Here is an 18,177-nt window from a genome sequence, read left to right as displayed (position 1 = left end):
TGGCATTCATTGCTAATTTCATTTATTTTCTTTTTTGTTTTTTGTTTTTGTTTATGCAGCAGCTTTGGCTTTTTGTATGTTCACCATTTATTCATATGTGAGACAGACTGGGCTGTAATGTCACAGAAAGTAATGTGGAGATACATAATCCTCATTGAAGGCAGATAAGTTTACCTATTTTAAAAGGTTATCCATTGTTTTTTGTGTGTTCGTTGGGACTGTCCAGATATATCTAAGATATTTACGAGACGTCAACAATGGAAGGATGTGATGCCCTGCAGAGATTTTCTTGTTTCCTCCCTTTTAAACAACCAGGCCTCATTATGTGGTTATAGTAAGATAGCCTAATGTTTATCAGTTAGAGAGCTTGAATGCTGTTCTTGTATTGCGGTTACACTTTCTAAAACATACCAGCCATACATACACAAAGCTGTTCAGCATATTCAGAGGGCTGTGGACAGCCTCTGAGGGGATGCACATTTTCAGAAGTAAACTAAAGACAATACAAGGAAATAGGAAGCCCCCTGTGCATAGGCCAGGCTTTCAAAAGTTTCCCAGAAAACTAATGTGAAAGTCAAGCCACAGAGCTTGTTTAAGTCCACCACTCAGGCCTGGAATAACGCATTTGGCCACTTGGGAACTGGAAAAGGTAAATCCAAAGTAATGGCTGAAGGTAAGACCAGTCCATCTGACTTAATGTTAAAAAACAAATCAGCATTGATCCTTTGATTAATATGTAACACTTACTGTGATACTGTGACGATGGAAAGAGGAAGATAGAAAAAACGTAGACCTTGATAATGATGCCAGTGACTAATAGTCTTTTTTCTTTTGTGTCTCAATGGTATAATTTCATATCACAGCAATCCCACTGCGAGAAAAGAAGCAGAAAACTCTACCTCGGTCTGATGGGTGTGGTCTGAATAACTTTGACGGTATCCTCATTCATTGTCTCTCTCGTGAAATCTCTCAGTATAATTAGACATACACATATCTGTACACCACTTTCTAATAAGAAACACTTAATCAAGGCTTCACAACTTTAACTAACAGCTTTATCAATGGTAATACATGGTTAATTATTTAATTATCAGTAACAAATTTGGGGTTGCCAGGTTGTGTAATTCCTTTGTCTCATGTTTATTCTTCTCTAGTACTACTAGCTCTGTCTTTGTAGCTGCTCTATTTTGATGGCTTATCAGAAAGACAATCCTTTATTAATGCTTAAATTCTAACATCTATAACTGCAGATTTAATTGCTTGTCAGTCACTTATGAGTTTTTGCACCTTATAATAAGAGGACTGGAGTTATCAATGTAGCAAAGTCATTAATAAAATGGTTCTTCCATTACAATAAAACATAAGAGCCTGCGGTTGTAAATGTTAACAAATGGTCGCCCTGAAACTCTTTCCCAGATTGTAAGTGGTTGAATGCTCTTCCTGAGGGATTAAAGCTGCCCTAAGTTATGTTTACATTCAGTGTTTCTCACCAAAACACACTGTGTGTATCCCTGAGGTGTGGCAAACGTGTTAAATGTATTTCCTTACTTATAAAAAAAAAACGCTTGCAAAGCTGATTCTAATATTTTTAATTGTGCAATATTTACATCATAGATGTATTAGAGAGAGATTGAGAACTGGATACAGTCGCAGTCATTTGAATGAAAATTGCTCACCCAGCACGTAAACCAAAGAGTTTTGGTGTTTCCTGATTTGCTTCTGCGCTGAGGGGCCCACTGCACATGCGCATTAGTGTTTCTCCCGCTGGTCCCACCCGGCCCATAGACTTTACATTGGGATGGCGTCACAAACATTAAATTACCTTTTCGAGGCTCTGGTAAAGTTATACAAGTTTTACCTCCATGATTTCAAAATTCATAATAGAATGTGTAACAATCAACCTTATTTGCTGTTTGAGGTGTCCTGCAAACATTTTTACTCTTTTACAATACTTTTTGGGCTGCAGGGCATTTTAAAAAAAAGTTGCAGTACCATAGTTGGCCACCTGGGGCAAATTAGAAGTAAGAATGACTGGCAGGGTTGTATCCAGCTCTCTTAATATATCCATGATTACATCCATGTTTGCTAGCTTGCAGCATTTGTTTTTCCTTGCCTTGATGCACATATGCTTCTTTGCGCCATACTGCCACCAAATGTCAATCAGTGGAATAGCGTTCCTGAGCTTCCTCACAAAACATAAAAGCATTGCTCCGTAGCGCTACAGGGTAACTTTAAAGAGATAAAAAGCAAGTTAAGTTAAGCAAGCAACATTAATTTTGCTTCTGCTGTTACAGCTCTGGATTTGACTGGAGGGTTGAGGATAGTTCTGGTGGGGAAGACCGGATCAGGGAAGAGTGCAACAGGAAACACCATCCTTGGGAGAGCTGCCTTCAAAGAGGACCCGAGCCCTGTGTCTGTGACCAAGCACTGTGAGACACAGAGCGGGGAAGTGGACGGGACTGTGGTCCAGGTGATTGACACTCCAGGTCTGTTTGACACAGCCATCACAGAGGAAGAATTAAAAACCAGAATAGAAGAGTGCGTCAAGATGTCGGTGCCCGGCCCTCACGCCTTCCTACTGGTGATCAGGCTCGGAGTAAGGTTCACCGAGGAGGAAAGAAATGCTGTGAAGTGGATCCAGGATAACTTTGGAGACGATGCCTCCATGTACACTATCATGCTGTTTACATGTAAAGATCAGGCTAAAGCTGACAATGCTCTGAAGGAGTGCAAGGAGCTGCGGAGACTCTCAATTACATTTGGACGCAGATACCACGCCTTCAACAACAACGACGCAGATGACCAAGTGCAGGTCAAAGAGCTGATCACCATGATCAAGGAAATGATACAGGATAACGGGGGGAAACACTACACTAATGAGATGTATGAGAAAGCCCAGAAGAAGCTGAGAGAGGAGGAGGAGCGGAGGAAACAAGAGGAGGAAGAGAAGAAAGAGGAGGAGAGGAAAATGTGGGATGCAGAGAGAGAGAAGAAAGAGAAAGAGAAAGAAAAGGAGAAAAAAGTTAGAAGAAACAATGTACGCGTAGCCTCGGCTGCTGCTGTTATGTTGGTGGTAGCTGGGGTGGTTATAGCAGTGGGAGCTGACACCACAGTGGCTTTGGCTCTAGGAGCTCCTGTGCTTGTCCTGGGAGTGTTATGTGGTTTAGTTGCATTTTGCATATGGAAGGGCATAAGATGCAAGGCCAAAGCAGATGTTCCAGTATAGGCGGAGGCTAGTGACAAGGACATGTTGATCCATCTGCAGTATGTGACACTGAATAAACTGTATGGCACACATTACTATTTACTGTTGAGAACTTATCAGTGAATGATGTTGTTTTGGCCTTTTCTGCATTCTGCTTCCAAAATGATTAAGTTTTGACACAACTTGGCAATAACACAAGTATGTGAATTTAATGCTGACAGTAAACAAACGGTATGAAAAGCAACACTTGTTTTCTTTTTGTTTGTTTTCTTTTCATTCATTTATTGTTTGGAGCTTATATATGAAACCCACATCATGAGTTATGCTTGAACAGATATTTTCTGTTCTCATTCTCATAAATGATGTTAGAACTTATTGACATATTACTATAATATCATAGATCTCATACATTTGTAAATACATTTTTGCATAATTTATGCTTTAATAACTTATGATAATTGGTCAAATAAAATATTCATGCAGATGAATTACTTTTCCTTATTTAAACGATGATGTGCTATTTCGTTGCTTTATTATTAGTAACATTACGAGCTCACTTCCCTAAAGGAAAGGAGAGACAATGGTAAATGTCCGCCTGACCGATCACATTGAAGTGAGGAAACAGCGCAACCCCTCATTATGCTGCCACTACATCACTGCCAATACACACCATCTTCAACAAAATGACCAAGAAAGGCCTTAAAATGGTGAGCTATAGGCCAGTCTGTGTCAGCCACATATTGATCATAGTAAGGGTATATTAGCTTTTTTTATGTAGTGATGAAGCTGAATCCCATTTCTTTACAAACGTTTGGACAATGAAAAAACTTCCATAAACTTCCATTAGTTAAATTTCGTAAAGTAGTTTAAACACTAAATTGCTAATACCTTCAGTAGTGTGAAATGGTTATAAAATGAAATGTGGGTGCTTATCAGATGCACTAATCAGTGGTTAGCTTGACATGTTTGTTCCAGACTGCATAACCCAAATCTGCAATGAAATGAGTACATGGTGTCATATCATTTTTCATGTCTGAGGAAGATACAAGAAGCACAAAACAGGTTAACAGAATCAGAATGATAAAGTTAATCTTTATATTGCATAATTTTGCAGGTCTGGCATATTAAGTCTTCAACAAGTTAAATAGTGTATTTTCATCACATATGTAAAGATAATTAATGCCTAAACAATTAATGCCTTTTATTCCTAAAGTGGCAAATTTGAAAGGCTTTTATAGTAATGCATGAAACGCAAATTCACCATCTTTGGGTGTCTTTTTTCTGTGAATGATGTGAATGTGATGCCTGTGTTCCTGTAGAGCCAGTTTTCCCAATCAGTTTGAGATCTTCTTTAAATAAGGCTGTGGTTCTATTTCCTCTTTGCTGCACCTCTCTCTTTACATATCTGTCTTTTCTTAGCAGGTGCTCTGAATGTGGGTGTGGTTACCAGGATCAACGGTGTTCAGTATGTTCCCTTTGCTTGAATTAAACTATGAGCCATCATGAAGGCATTTTGGCAGCTATAACTACCCTTTACATTGTGATGATAGAGAGTACCATCATGTTCAGAAAACCTTAAAACATTTCTTGTAAAACAGACGTAGTAAAGTATTATAATCATACTTGTAATGCTGTAGGAGATTATACACGCATTATAATGCATTGTGTACTTAAGTTTGGCAAAATACTAATGGGTTTTCTTGCCAAGAGTTAGATGAGCAGATCGATACCACTCTCATGTCTTTCCGTTAAATATGAATACAAAAATATAAATAAATATATAAATTTAAAAAAAAATAATGGGAAGGTCAGCAGTTCAATCCCGGCTTCCCCCAGCCCACATGTCAAAGTGTCCTTGGGCAAGACACTGAACCCCTCCCTTCGGTGTGTGTGTGTGTGTGTGAATGGTTTGTTACTTCTTTGAACTGATGAGCAGTTAGCACCTGCCATCCGTGTGTGAATGGGGTAAATGTGATATGTGACATGCTTTGAGTTGTCGGAAAGACTAGAAAGGCGCTATACAAGTAAAGACCGTTCATACAGCCAGCGGCTGGTTAGCTTAGCTTAGCACAAAGACTGGAAACAGCTAGCCTGGCTCTGTCTAATGAGCAGTGTCAAAATTCAAATGGGTGAATATGATGGAGTTCTGTTTCTGGCCACCTGGCGAATGTCCAATATTCAATCTCCTTTCAGCTTTGTTTTAGTTTCCACTAAGAGTTTAACTAACTCCAGAGGAACATATCTATATCTGAACCTACAATGGTTCTGTCAGTGTCAGTGTCAGCTTACTCTTATGATTTCCTGACTGGATTTATTTCAAACAACCCACAGTGTGGAGCCCTAGAAGCTTTTGTGATAATTCTTGCTTTCATAACTGGGATTTTCATGTAATACAGATTTTGGTACAACATCAAACAAACTTTCTGAAGTTGTTGTCACGTTGTTTTATTTTATTCTTACAAATCAGATTACAATTGTGTTCTACACACAAAATGATAAGAGTATTCAGCACCAACATTTAAAAGATTTGTCATAATAGGTTCATTTATTGTTCAAAGCAGGCAAGCTGTGAGTAATATGTATGACTGTACAACATCTTGACAACAAAAGTCAAATATGAATTTGAGCTCATGTATAAAAAGCCATGAATGAAATGACTTCACAAGTTTGCTTAAAGGGTCATGACTCGACATGACTTAGCTGTCTCATGTTTTAGGTTTCATCCACCACCCGATGGCTTTAGATATCCCTGCACCTCCGAGCATTAAGATTGACCCCATGGATACAGCACCAGCTACACGGACGTTAACTGCTGCTGCCACAAACAACTGATTACCTACATTGTCCATAGTGTCTCCCCACTTGCTCCACTGTTCCTTCGAATTCATCTTTCTCTGGGCCTCTTCATACAAGCTGCTGGTGTAATGGTTACCATTTAACTGCACTATATTGTCTATCTTTTCAAACAGATCAGCCACCTGAGTGAGATTTTCCCTGCATATGTTGTCAAACACAGTGTACCCAGCTGCACAGCTACTGATGAGCTCCCTGAGTTCAGAACTTTGTTCTAAATAAGTCTCAATGGACTTCTCCTTGAGCACATCTCCCCTGGTGATAAGCACCAGTGTATACTTAAAGGCTTCTTCACCAAAGTTGTCCTTGATCCACTTGACGGCGTTCTTCTCCTCTTCTGTGAAGCGTACATCCAGTCTGATCACCAGCAGGAATATATGGGGTCCTGGGACAGACAGCATGATACATTTCTCTATTTCACTTTTCAACTTGCCTTCCACGATCGATGTGTCAAAGACCCCAGGGGTGTCGACGACACTCACACTTCTTTCATCAAAGTGGCCGGTCTCTTTTTTACATGTCTCTGTCACAGAAGACGGAGAAATCTCTGTGGTAAAAGCCTTCCATCCCAGGATGGTGTTCCCTGTTGCACTCTTTCCTGATCCAGTCTTCCCCAGCAGGACAATCCTCAGGTCTCTGATAACTGGAGAGCTGGAGTCTGTGGACAAAAAGACAGTGAAACAGTTCATTTGAATTCTTGGGTTTGGGGTCAGCTCACATGACGAGTGTAAAAAGCCTGCATATGTGCCTACACACAAGAAAAGACACTCACCTTCAGTTGAGCTTAAACCCATCTTGTTGTAGAGAAAGAAATACCAGCAAACACAGGTCAAAGCTGATCCACAAAATCTGTCTGTGCTTTTCTTAACCTTTTCTTCCAGATCCCAGTCCGTCTGTTCTTCTGTGTGCTAGTTATTCCTCCCTCTCTCCCTTTCTCTCTCTCGGCCTCAGTGGTTTCCAGGGAAGTGAAACTCTGCCACGTTCTCTCTCTCCACCACAGTGGTTTCCTGGAAAGTGAAACTATGTAAGTGTACAATGTAATTATATAAGTAATAGGTAATAGTGCAATAATGAGTACTGTCAAGTTAAGTGTAGCTTATTAAGATGATTATGAGACGGTGGATATGATTGGCATGGGGTTGCAAACATTATTAAAATAGTTTAGCTGGTGACTTCCCACTGGCTAAAGCAAGTGACACCCTAATCTCAGCTTTGGCATCATAACTCATTTGCATCACCTTTTGTTGACAGAAACCAGAGACCCAGTCAACAATGTGAGTTGACTAAATGTTCTATTGATATGTCCCATTCATTGATAATCAAGGTCCAAGGTTAATTTTCATTGGCAGAACAGGATTGCACAATGAAATGCAGCCCCTTCCACGAAATTGTATAAATGAGACAAAGAAATGAAATGAAAATAGAATTGGGAAAAAAAAGTATAAAAAGAACCAGAACAAGGTAGAATAAAGATAAACTGAAGATCAGTCTCTGTCCAGGTTAGGTGAGATTCGGTGGCAAATACTAGCCAACACAATATCCTCCGGTCTTACAGACCCTTTATTGCAATACCAGAAGTTACATATGCATACGGATATATCACACAATCATTTATACTTACAGCCACGCCTGTAACATTATGCTTCTTAGGGAAAACAAGCTGGAAACACAATATTGACATATTATTACCTTAAAAAGTTGATATGGCAAACTGTATCTTATTTACACCCCCACTCACAGTATGTAGCATCTAAATGCATGATTTGCACAGTTTAAAACTGAAACCAGAGGAATGATTAGCAACAAATAGATTGGATAAAAAGATAGTTGAGCCAAAGGTATTTCTTTTTAAACTTAACCAGTTGTGCCACATTTTGAGAAAGGGCAGTGCGAAAAAATGTCAGCAAGTTTTGCCCGTCAGCCTGTATTGCAGCAATCAAAGCCAAATGCACTTGCTGCCACCCTAAGTACTGTCAGGCATCCTACCATGCAGCTAATTACCAGCACGCCTCTTTCTGCAATAAGCAAAATGCAAATAATGAGCACAATGCACCCAGGTGCTTAAAATAAGGGTAATGTTGAAGCCAGAAATAGAATAGTCTCTCTATTGCCATCTAGTGGCTCTAGACAGCAACTGTAATTTACCCACCTGCAAGTGTCCACACAACCTAAGTGCTCACTAAAATGGTCAGTATTGTCAATACATGCTTTTCACCAAAACAAAGTTACAATCTGAGAGGCCATTATAATTTAGTTATAGTTTTGCACTACATTATGACATGTGGGTTGTTTCGTGTTGTGCTTGTCAGGTCTGTGCACCAGGCTCCAATCAGCTGTCACCTACTCCTCCTCGGCTGCATCCATTGCCTCAAACTGGCCACTGCAACGGAGAGCAAGAAATGACAACATGCTAGCAATCAACAATGTTTGTAACAAAGTGTCCTTGTGCTGTCATTTTTTTTAATTTACATAACAAGCTGTGTGTGTGTGTTTAGTATGCACTGCTGCCCTCCTACGCCCCTGTGTATGACATCCACAGAGACAAGCTGGCCAGTCATAACAGAAGAAAGACATCAACTACTCACATCACACGGCTACACCACCAAGAAACACACAAAGGATCACCATCACGCCATCTGTGGACGTCTGATTGCTTGATTAGTGACTGAAAAGTAAGTTTTATAGAGTTTATAAAATGTTGCTGCAACTGTGGAATTGAGTGGTTAAATACTTTAACTAAAGAAAACAGGTCCAGCTGGAACATGCTCTTAATTTTACTCACTTTAATGTTATATTGCACAATTATATGTTGTTCTACTCTTCAATCATTTTAACTGCCATGCTCATTAGCTCAGATCTGTAATTACTTAACGAGTTTATTTAAAATGTGCTTCTATAAAGTATATTTGCTGAAAACTCTGTCATCTTAACAGCATATACCTAGGTGTTAAACACGAAAGGATACTGAGGAGAAAGGGGACTCATCTCAGCAACTCACAATCACTGGACATCTTACTGAATGACTGATCTCAGTAAAAATCTGAACTGAGGTTTTTCTAAGGAACATTGTTTCGACGTCGAGAGCGTTCTAAAGGTTCTTCAGCGACCATGGCATCAACAGGTCTTCAGCTGCTGGGCTTGGTGTTGGCTGTGCTGGGTTGGGTGTGTGGGGCGTTGGTGTGCGCGGCTCCTCTGTGGCGTGTGTCCGCCTTCGTGGGTGGAGAGCTGGTGATTGCACAGGTGTTGTGGGAGGGACTGTGGATGAACTGCCTGTCTCAGACCACAGGCCAAATCCAGTGCAAGACCTATGATTCCACCCTGGCCCTGCCCACGTCTGCCCAAGCCGCCCGGGGCCTCATTGTTCTCTCCCTGCTCCTCTGCCTTCTTGCCCTCGTACTCGGGGTGACAGGGGCCAAGTGTACTCACTGCATGGGTGACGGTAACCAGGCCTCCAAGGCTCGGCTGGCCAGGATAGCAGGGGTGCTCTTCCTTGTGGCTGGCCTGGCCTACTTGATACCCATCTGTTGGACTGCCTATGCAATCGTCAGGGACTTCTATGACCCGAACGTTGCAGCGCCTTTAAAGAGAGAGCTGGGACCGGCGCTGTACCTGGGCTGGGGGGCCTGCGTGCTGCTCCTGGTGGGGGGCGCTCTGCTGCATGTCGGCTCCTCTCCACCAGGAGGGAGAACGCTTCCTGTTTTCGGCGGCGCAGCGAAGGACAACCCACATGCAGGGGCAGCAGGAGAGGTGAAGCAACAGGAAAAATCTTTTGTATGAGATCATTTTATTGGACATGTGAGGTACAAACAAACACAGAGGTCACAACCTCGCCAGACACAATCTATTAGAGGATAATCTGCCTGTATTGTGTTTTATATCTTATAAAGCAGAGTTAGTGTAGGTTTCTTTAAGTTATAATGTGGATTTCATTACACTTTAGTAAATGATGGTTTTACATATATTAATACATTTACATGACAAACTACATAGCAAAGGGTTTCTCATAGAAATTACATTATTTAATAGCTTTCTGTCAGAGTGGGAGTTGACATGAATTGTGGGAGGATTTCAGATGTTTCGAGGTTTACTAATGTGTGTGACTTACATTTCTCAAATTCCACTCTGCCTCTGCTTGTGTTTATGTGTGTGTGTGTGTGGGTGGTTTGTGTACAGACAGCCAGTGTACATAGTATATCTGCGTATGCTGGTGTGTTCACTGAAAATATCTGTTGGCAGTCAGAGCGATGCTTGTTTATTTACTTTTTATGAAAGTTTTTGAGTGTCTGGGGTTTCCGAGCAAACTCACTTTTCATATTATATTTTTCCTTTGTCATTTTCTTTATTCTTGCTTACATTTATTTTTACTGTGGTTCTGCAATATGTATTTTTACTGTACTCTTTTTATTGATGTCAGTTTAAACACCCTTTTGTCTAAGTTTTAGAGCTTGTTTCTTTTGCCTACATGAGAACTATTTATTAATGTTTATTTAATATTATTATTTCCAGTAGTAGTAGTTTTGTTAATTTGGATTAACAAAAATAATTTGTTGCTCATCTGAACAAAAGTGTTTACATTTTTGACCTTGTGTTCTCTGACTTTATGTCTTACTAAATCTCACTTACTAATTATATAAAAGTAGTCCCTGGGCTTTCACTGGGTTAGGATAATGAAAAGGGTTGGCTATGGTCAAGGTTAGGATTACATAGTCTCGAGATGTAGCATGTCTCATAGTTTCATCAAGCTTTTGCCACCTCACAGTTGACTTAATAACATTATACAGTATATTTTACATTGCATTTTTCACCTTTACTTTTGTATTGACTGTCTTTTGTATAATTCATAACCACTTATGAACAATAAATATATGTGTTTGCATTCCACTACAATTGTTTTTCTTTATACATTAGATGTAAGGCCCCTGTGTTGGAATGGATTGTGTGTTTATGTGCAGAATGAATATTATCTGTGTCCCGCTTACCTCCTGACTATGAAACACAGGACTATTCCCTTCTTCTTCTAAATATCACATATATTATATACCAGAGATGTGTTTGCTACCATCTTTTTTCATGATGTTAGAAAAGTGGTTTCCACAAAAAAGGACACTTTACTGTCTCAAAGGGATGAGTAAAAAACAATAAATGAGCATACAGTACTTATATGCACGTCAGTTGTGGTTGCAAGGCTACTGGAAATCAGCCTCGCCTGCGCACTCACTCCAAACCCAAACCATTATTTAACCACTTTGAGTGGTGACAGCAGACATTATACACTTGGGGGCAGTAAACACTAAATAACTGATGTGCTCTCTAACATGAACCGTCACATATCATCACACCCAGTGCACATAACCCTGATTATTTCCATATGCAGGTAGTGGACAAGACAAACACTTACAGATAAAAGCTAAATGTTCAAATTAAGTTTAAAATATCAAACATGGATACCAATATGGGCACCAGTTTGCAGCTTTTGTCAACCCCTTATGCTGTCTGTCCTTCATACAGTATTTGATATGACTGTTTCTCTTTCTGCTAAAATACGTTGCTGATTTTTTTCATCTACACTTTGGGCATGTCTGATTTGAAGAGTTTTCATTGCTTCTTGTGATGGAAATTTGTGCTGTTTAACTTTTATTGATGAAGAAGGTTTCAGGAAACTCAGGATGTCAAACAGAAGTTTTTATTGGAGCTCGGCTGAGGAGAACAGCAAAAGCAGTACAAAGTGAGGACACAGTGTAGTGCCAAACCAAATCTGATGGATACTTCCTGGCGGGGAGTATTTAACCACTACTAGACCTACTGAGATTCACTATGTGTCCAAATAGGGTTATTCTTCACCCAGATATACATGGGTGAAAATTCTATTGGATATTGGATCTAAACAAGAAACTACGTGTACCTAAGTTAACCTAAGTCACGTTGTGTGTCATTCAAGTCACATGCAACACTTTCTAAGGGGAGACAGACAGCCAGTCTGTTGAGTCTGAGTCAGAGTACAGCATATCTCCTCCGACCTTGGTCTCCTGAGGAAACTGAGACAGCTCAGCCTCATCAGGACAGCTGCACTGACCAGTCAGTTCAGGAGACCTCGTCATATTACCTTTACAGGACAACAGGTTTTGACTTGTTTTTAAGGACATAGGGCAAAAGGATGGCATGCAAAGACCTGCTGCTCTCTGGACTATGCCAAAAGTTCCTCTTTCTTGGACAAGAACAAATGAGTCTAACTTTCCTGATTGAGGCCTTTGTAATTTAAACACTGCAAGTATATTTTCAGTGTGTGGATATCCTTCATCCCTTTTCTAGATAAAGTGAGACAACATATTTATTACCAACCAACCTCACTGCAATATAAATTACACTATTTCATAAGTTAATGAAATCTACATTTAATAGGGTCAAGCTCAATTAACTTTTCATGGATGTGATTCAACTTAAATAACATTTCATTCTCCTACATATTACATGTAATATTTCTGTTATGAAAACTGAATCCAAAGAATTAACTGAGAATCAAGCCTGCAGTTTTCAGCTCATTTTAAAATTTGTATATAATCAACCTAACAGCTCTAATAAGCCCCCCTGTCAACAAACAACTTACACAAGCCAAATGTCACGCCCATTTCTTGGGACAGTTTAGGAAAGTGTGGGTAACCCTATTTGCCTTGGAGTTAAAGTGGCGGCCATGTACTGGTCTGGGTACCTTTACTGCATGTCGTTCCCCATCTTTCTCTCCTCTTGTCATCTCTCAACTGTTAACTTGATACTAAAGGCATGAAATCCTTTAAAAAACCAACAGGAAAAAGTTAAGAAAGTGGCTGATGAAGGCCAAACTATTCCACTGTTGAACACAGGGGGCAGCAACAAGCCCATCAGGACCTGACACATCAGAATGAGGTGAAGAAGACTGTGCACTTGAAAACATATTCGGACGAGCCACACAAATGTAAGATTTATGCTTTTGCTTTAAGTATTTTCAGATATTTTGTTTCATTTTTAAAAGATAAAAAGCTTCAAATATGAAGGCTAATGTATGTATCTTGGATAACTTTGTAACTTTCCACACAGCAGGATGAAACTATGCTAACATCAAGTTACCGTTAGCAAGCCACAGATATGAAGAATGACTTACAAAACAGATAATATCACTTTCTTTTAAAGGTTAGGCATCCCAACTGTTATGTAGGCTACTTTATGACAAAATTTGGCAAATGGTGTTTAAGATGACAATTTTTAACATTAATATAAGAAAAAGTTAGCCTATTTCACAATCTCACTTTGTGTGGAGGAGTTTCAACAACTCTGCCTGCTTGATGACGTCACACACCAATGAGATTTTCTTCAAATTATTTTAGGGTGGTAGGCAAATAGTGGCCCAGGGGCCAAATCCAGCCCTCCAACAAAAATGTCTGGCCCCCCAAAGAAAGCTGAAGGTTTCCCTTTCATAGCGTCATACTTTGCATCAAAACTTATGGATCATTTTTCAGTGTAATTAACAGGCCTACGTAAATCCCAATAAACATGACCTTGTAACAAGTCTCAAACACAAATAGTTAGCACCCTATAGACATGGCGTGCTGACAACATTTTTCTCAAAGGCAGCAATAAGAACAGTATTTTCATTCAACCATAACACCATAATTTTCATAAAACCATAACAGGTCACATCATTGAGTGTGGATAACCCATTAATTGCAATTTAAGTCTCATAGTCCAAAACTAAGCATATATTTCTGTACCAGTCATTTTTTGCCAAATGAGTTTTACAGTAACATAAGCTGCTGTAACTCTGTTAGCACTCACTAGCTAATGAGAAAAATTACAGAAATAAAATATTCAAAAATAAAATACTCAAAAATAAAATACTCTAAGAACAACAACGTACAAATATAGGGCTGCATCTCCACTGTCCCTGCAAAACTATATTGGCCCCCCAATGAACAACGCTGAAAGAAACTGGCCCATGGTCACACCTAATTACTGACCTCTACTGATCAATAACAGTAAGGATTTTTTATCAACTTTCTTTTAATAATCTGGAATGAGTATGTAGGCTCCTTTATTTCTATCTCATGTGTGTTAAATCTCCCTCCCTTAAATCTCTATTCTTACTTTCCAAATGACAGTTGTTCGGTCGGATATAAAAATCTTGGCGTCCCATATTTGCTGATAGACTGTCGCTCTTGTCGTTCTTTTATCGTCGGCATTTGTCTCACTGAAACAACCTCACAGTGTGTGAGAGCCTTGTATAGGATGTTTCATGTAGACACATGTTACGCATAATCTTACCAAAACGTGTTTTTTTCCTTCTGGTGACAGAAGTTTCTGTTTGCTTGAGAAAGTCGGCTATTGTCCTCTTAAAGAGACAGAGTGAACATTTGGCCTGTCTACAGCTGGGGGAGACTGCGTATCACTTTAACACCCGCATGACAGTGAGCGCTGGTGTAAGTGGGCTGTGTGCGTGTGTGCTGTTCGGGGAGTTTAGCATTCTCATACCCCGCTGTCGACCTTTGGATCTCGGAGCCCGGGGCGGGTAGGCAGCTCCGCCGTCCACGGTGGCAATTGGCTGCGCTCTCCTCCTCTGTCTACAGCGGCTTCCTATTGCGCCGCACATCGTGGCCCAAACACCAGCAGACAGTGCGCGCACACACACACACACACACACACACACACAGTCTTTTACACGCATATACGCACGCTATGTGGCGTGAGTGTGCGCGATGCTGCTGGAGCCCAAAGTCCCACGGTCCGTGGTCTAATCGAAATGTTTGAAGATTAACGAGGTTACCCGTGTCCTGTAGACCACAAGAAGCTACTGCCAGGAAGCCAGCAGAGCAGGCGGACAGCGTGTCGAGGCGGACTGGGAGGAAGGAAATACCGCTATAGCTGACTACTGCAGAGCACGGTCATGACCGAGAGACGGATATCGCGGTGGTACTTCGGTGGGCTGGCGTCCTGCGGAGCCGCCTGCTGCACGCATCCTCTGGATCTCCTCAAGGTGAGATGGGGCTGAAGGGAACCGCCAGCCCTCCGCTGGTGTGTAGAGGAGTGCAGGCCTGAACACCAGGCTACAGCTGTTTCTAGCAGTAGTCATAGAGGGAAGCGTAGACTGCAGTTATTTGCCTCCTGACGACCGGTCTCTATGCCTACTAGAAATCCTCGTGTGCTTCCTGTGGCTGCAGTGAGCTTTCAGTGAGCTTTCAGTGGCCATGATGTCTCGCATGTCTCCCATGGCATCGCTGCAATGTGTATTAGGATGTTCAAGGCCGTTAAAATATAGAGCACAGGTTAGGGCAAGTGAAAGTTGGTAAGGCCAACTTACACGTGCTGTTAATCATTTGTGAAAAATAATATTAAGTTATTGCTGAAGTCATTTTAAAGTACACAGAACGTCTCAATGTAGCATTAGTTTTACATTTAGTAGTTGTGTTTCACTGAGATAAATACAATATGGTTACTGTAAGAACACACTGACCAGAGGGAATACTGTTTCACCTCCATAAGCAGCCTGTCTTCACCTGACAGCAGGTGTGTGTGTGTGTGTGCGCGTCTCAGTGGGGTCATGCATGTTCATTCTTGTTAATCTTTGCCTAGTTGTGATGCACACAGGAGTAAACCTGCACATCCTCTATGCCAAAATCCTTACTCGCTTTACTTGTACTCCTCTTTTGGTTGCGTTGAAGACTGCAGCACATGACTCTAACAACATTAACTGGTCCTTAGGAAGTCATGTGGTGTGTGATTATGTAGACCGATATGAAGGCCGGTAATCACCTCACTGCAGTAAAACTGTTTCAGGAGTGCTTCATTTCTGCCCTAACTTGCTTGTTAGCTGGTGAGGCCATATGCAGTTATAGTAGTAGAAGACTGAAGTTGCTTCAGTGTTCACAATGGGAGTCAAGTTCATTTTTCTGTGTACTACAAACATCATTTTGTCGAACCATATAGTAGTTTTCAGTGTGGCTGTGTTACCTAGTTGTATTGAGGAAAACCTTTAGAACTGACAAGTTTTCGCATATGCCTTTCATCAAACAACATTTGCAAACTATGAAAAAGGAAAAAAAAAAACAACCAGTCACATATACAGCACAATTAACAAAAGTTATTATTATCCAGAGAAGAAGAGAGGCCAGTATAGTAGCTGTTAATAATATTAATTTTGTTTTTTGTTTTTCATGAAAAAAGTGAGAAAATGATTTTTTTTGTAGGTCATACAGCATTTTTCCCTCCAGGTTACCAACAAAAAGACCTAATGACCCGAAAACTAGTAAAAGGTGTTCAGTGCTGAGCAACTATTCCAGTGTGCCAAGCAGTGGTGGTTCTAGACCGTTTCAAATTGGGGGGCCAGGCTGGGGCCACCAAATATATTAAGCATAACTGTTACATACCACCACCACCCCCATAGGTTTGGTTCTCCAAAAGAAATAAAATCCCATAGTCAAATCGCTTAGATATCATAGATTACACCATAGATATGTAACAGACCATTATATATCTATGGTAAAAATGTTGAAAAACAGAAATTACTATCATGGTAAAGGTTACTACGAAATTACACAACGTAAAGGTGCTGGTCTACCAGAGAATATGGTTAAAAGTTACATTAGATCAACTCAGCCAAAGCAAACTTTACATTTTACAGAATAACATCGTAATGCAATGGCAATTTCATGAATAACACGACCTTTTTAATGTACTATAAGTTTATATAATTGAGTAGGTTTTGAAATCATGAACATGACTCACCTCACGTGTTATAAAGGATAGACTTCACGGCACTTCACAGGTAGCACTTCACACAGTCGGTCTCAGTCAGCGGCAAAGATTTTTGAATTGAGCACATGCATAGCTCAAAGTCCAGTGGGTCCGTCACCTAAAATGGTCTGACTATACAACATGATTTATTTTTTGGTTCTGCATTTCTAAAGTTTTTGTTCTGCCTTACAAAAATATTCGCCACAGTTATGGGAGCCAGTAGGGGGTCCAGTCCAGGCTTAATATGGGTGCCCCCCCCCTTTAGAACTGCCATTGGTGACAAGGCGAGTTCTTTAAGAAACACTAAGAACTGCAGGTGTTTTTCATGTAAGACTTTAGAGTGAGTGTGGGAGTCTTCATAAATCTACAAAACCACAAAACCTGAAACTCCCAGACACAATAGGTGTACTTGGTGGATTCACTGGAGTTTTGATATCTATTAAAACAAGCCTGTCTGAGCAGTCAGCATGCTTCATTGAGAACGCTTCATATCAAAAATATTTGTTTTCTGAAGTTAAGAGGACATTCTCATAATCTGATTTATGCATAATAATAACAACAAATGCAACCCCATTGTCAGCATCTTAAATGACAGTGGAGTGAACCTACTGTTTTCACATTCACTGGATCTTGATTCCAACTCTACCAGTCAACAGTGGGCCTCTGGTGAATGGTGTCTGACTAATTTAAAGAAATGTTCAAATAAAATAACAACGTTTTCATCTGCATCACTGAGGACTGTCTTTAAATCTCAGAAAGACACAAATTGATTTACTGAAATGGTTGGAATTAAGGAAAAACTATGGTGAGCAGGGTCGAGGTCAGTTCAGTGCTGCTCAGGTTGACAACAGCCAATTTATCTTACACTTATTTTAGCTTTTATACTTATATCCACTTTGTACTTACTTAATTTATCTTAGCTGTATTATAGTGTATTATATTTTGATTTGCTTAGTACTCCTATTCCTGTGTGCACTGACGTGATATTGAGAAGCTGTAACAAAAGAGTTTCCCCTCGGGGATCAATACAGTATTTCTGATTCTGATCTGATATTGTCTAGACTTGGGATCTGGTCCATGAGTGTTTCAGTTGGTTGGATTCCTTTGTGCCCTGCTTTTTTTCTTAGCCTATATTTGTATACATTTTGGCGAACTGGCACCAATAAAAGTATACCAATTAGCTATTAGCATTTCCTGTTTGCTATCACTGGATTACTTTGATACTGAAGAAAACTTCTGGTGAATTCTGCAGTTATAAAGAGTATCTTTGCTCTATGATGTCTAAACAGATTTATGAATGTTTATTCGTGATGGACATCAGAGATAATATCCTTGGAAAGCGTCACATTGAATCTGTATTC

General features: G+C 40.2%; 4 protein-coding genes across 4 annotated transcripts in view; 3 read left to right on the top strand and 1 right to left on the bottom strand.

Moving 5' to 3' along the window:
- Positions 1-387: 387 nt before the first annotated feature.
- On the top strand, positions 388-5,671 carry LOC122873198 (GTPase IMAP family member 7-like). Its single transcript, XM_044189595.1, has 3 exons — positions 388-673; positions 864-935; positions 2,295-5,671. Exons 1-3 carry the CDS (start codon positions 664-666, stop codon positions 3,224-3,226), a joined length of 1,014 nt encoding a protein of 337 aa, XP_044045530.1. The 5' UTR covers positions 388-663; the 3' UTR covers positions 3,227-5,671.
- On the bottom strand, positions 5,635-14,692 carry LOC122873201 (GTPase IMAP family member 9-like). The gene is made up of 3 exons (XM_044189600.1): positions 14,558-14,692; positions 6,831-7,065; positions 5,635-6,716 (listed from the first exon to the last, which is right to left on the bottom strand). The coding sequence occupies exons 2-3, from the start codon at positions 6,850-6,852 to the stop codon at positions 5,911-5,913; spliced, it is 828 nt and encodes a 275-aa protein (XP_044045535.1). The 5' UTR covers positions 6,853-7,065; positions 14,558-14,692; the 3' UTR covers positions 5,635-5,910.
- On the top strand, positions 7,059-10,939 carry LOC122873202 (claudin-9-like). The gene is made up of 2 exons (XM_044189601.1): positions 7,059-8,730; positions 8,992-10,939. The coding sequence occupies exon 2, from the start codon at positions 9,167-9,169 to the stop codon at positions 9,833-9,835; it is 669 nt and encodes a 222-aa protein (XP_044045536.1). The 5' UTR covers positions 7,059-8,730; positions 8,992-9,166; the 3' UTR covers positions 9,836-10,939.
- Positions 14,557-18,177, top strand: part of slc25a10b (solute carrier family 25 member 10b) — a 17,504-nt gene continuing 13,883 nt past the window's right edge. The window contains exons 1-2 of the mRNA XM_044189599.1: positions 14,557-14,698; positions 14,863-15,059. Of these exons, the coding sequence (XP_044045534.1) occupies positions 14,970-15,059 (90 nt within the window). The 5' untranslated portion in view covers positions 14,557-14,698; positions 14,863-14,969. The remainder of the gene's footprint in view (positions 14,699-14,862; positions 15,060-18,177) is intronic.

Source organism: Siniperca chuatsi, linkage group LG3 (genome assembly GCF_020085105.1).
Source record: "Siniperca chuatsi isolate FFG_IHB_CAS linkage group LG3, ASM2008510v1, whole genome shotgun sequence".
Classification (NCBI taxonomy): Eukaryota; Metazoa; Chordata; class Actinopteri; order Centrarchiformes; family Sinipercidae; genus Siniperca; species Siniperca chuatsi.
The sequence above is the reverse complement of the archived record's forward strand: the minus strand, read 5'-3'. Positions and strand labels throughout refer to the sequence as shown.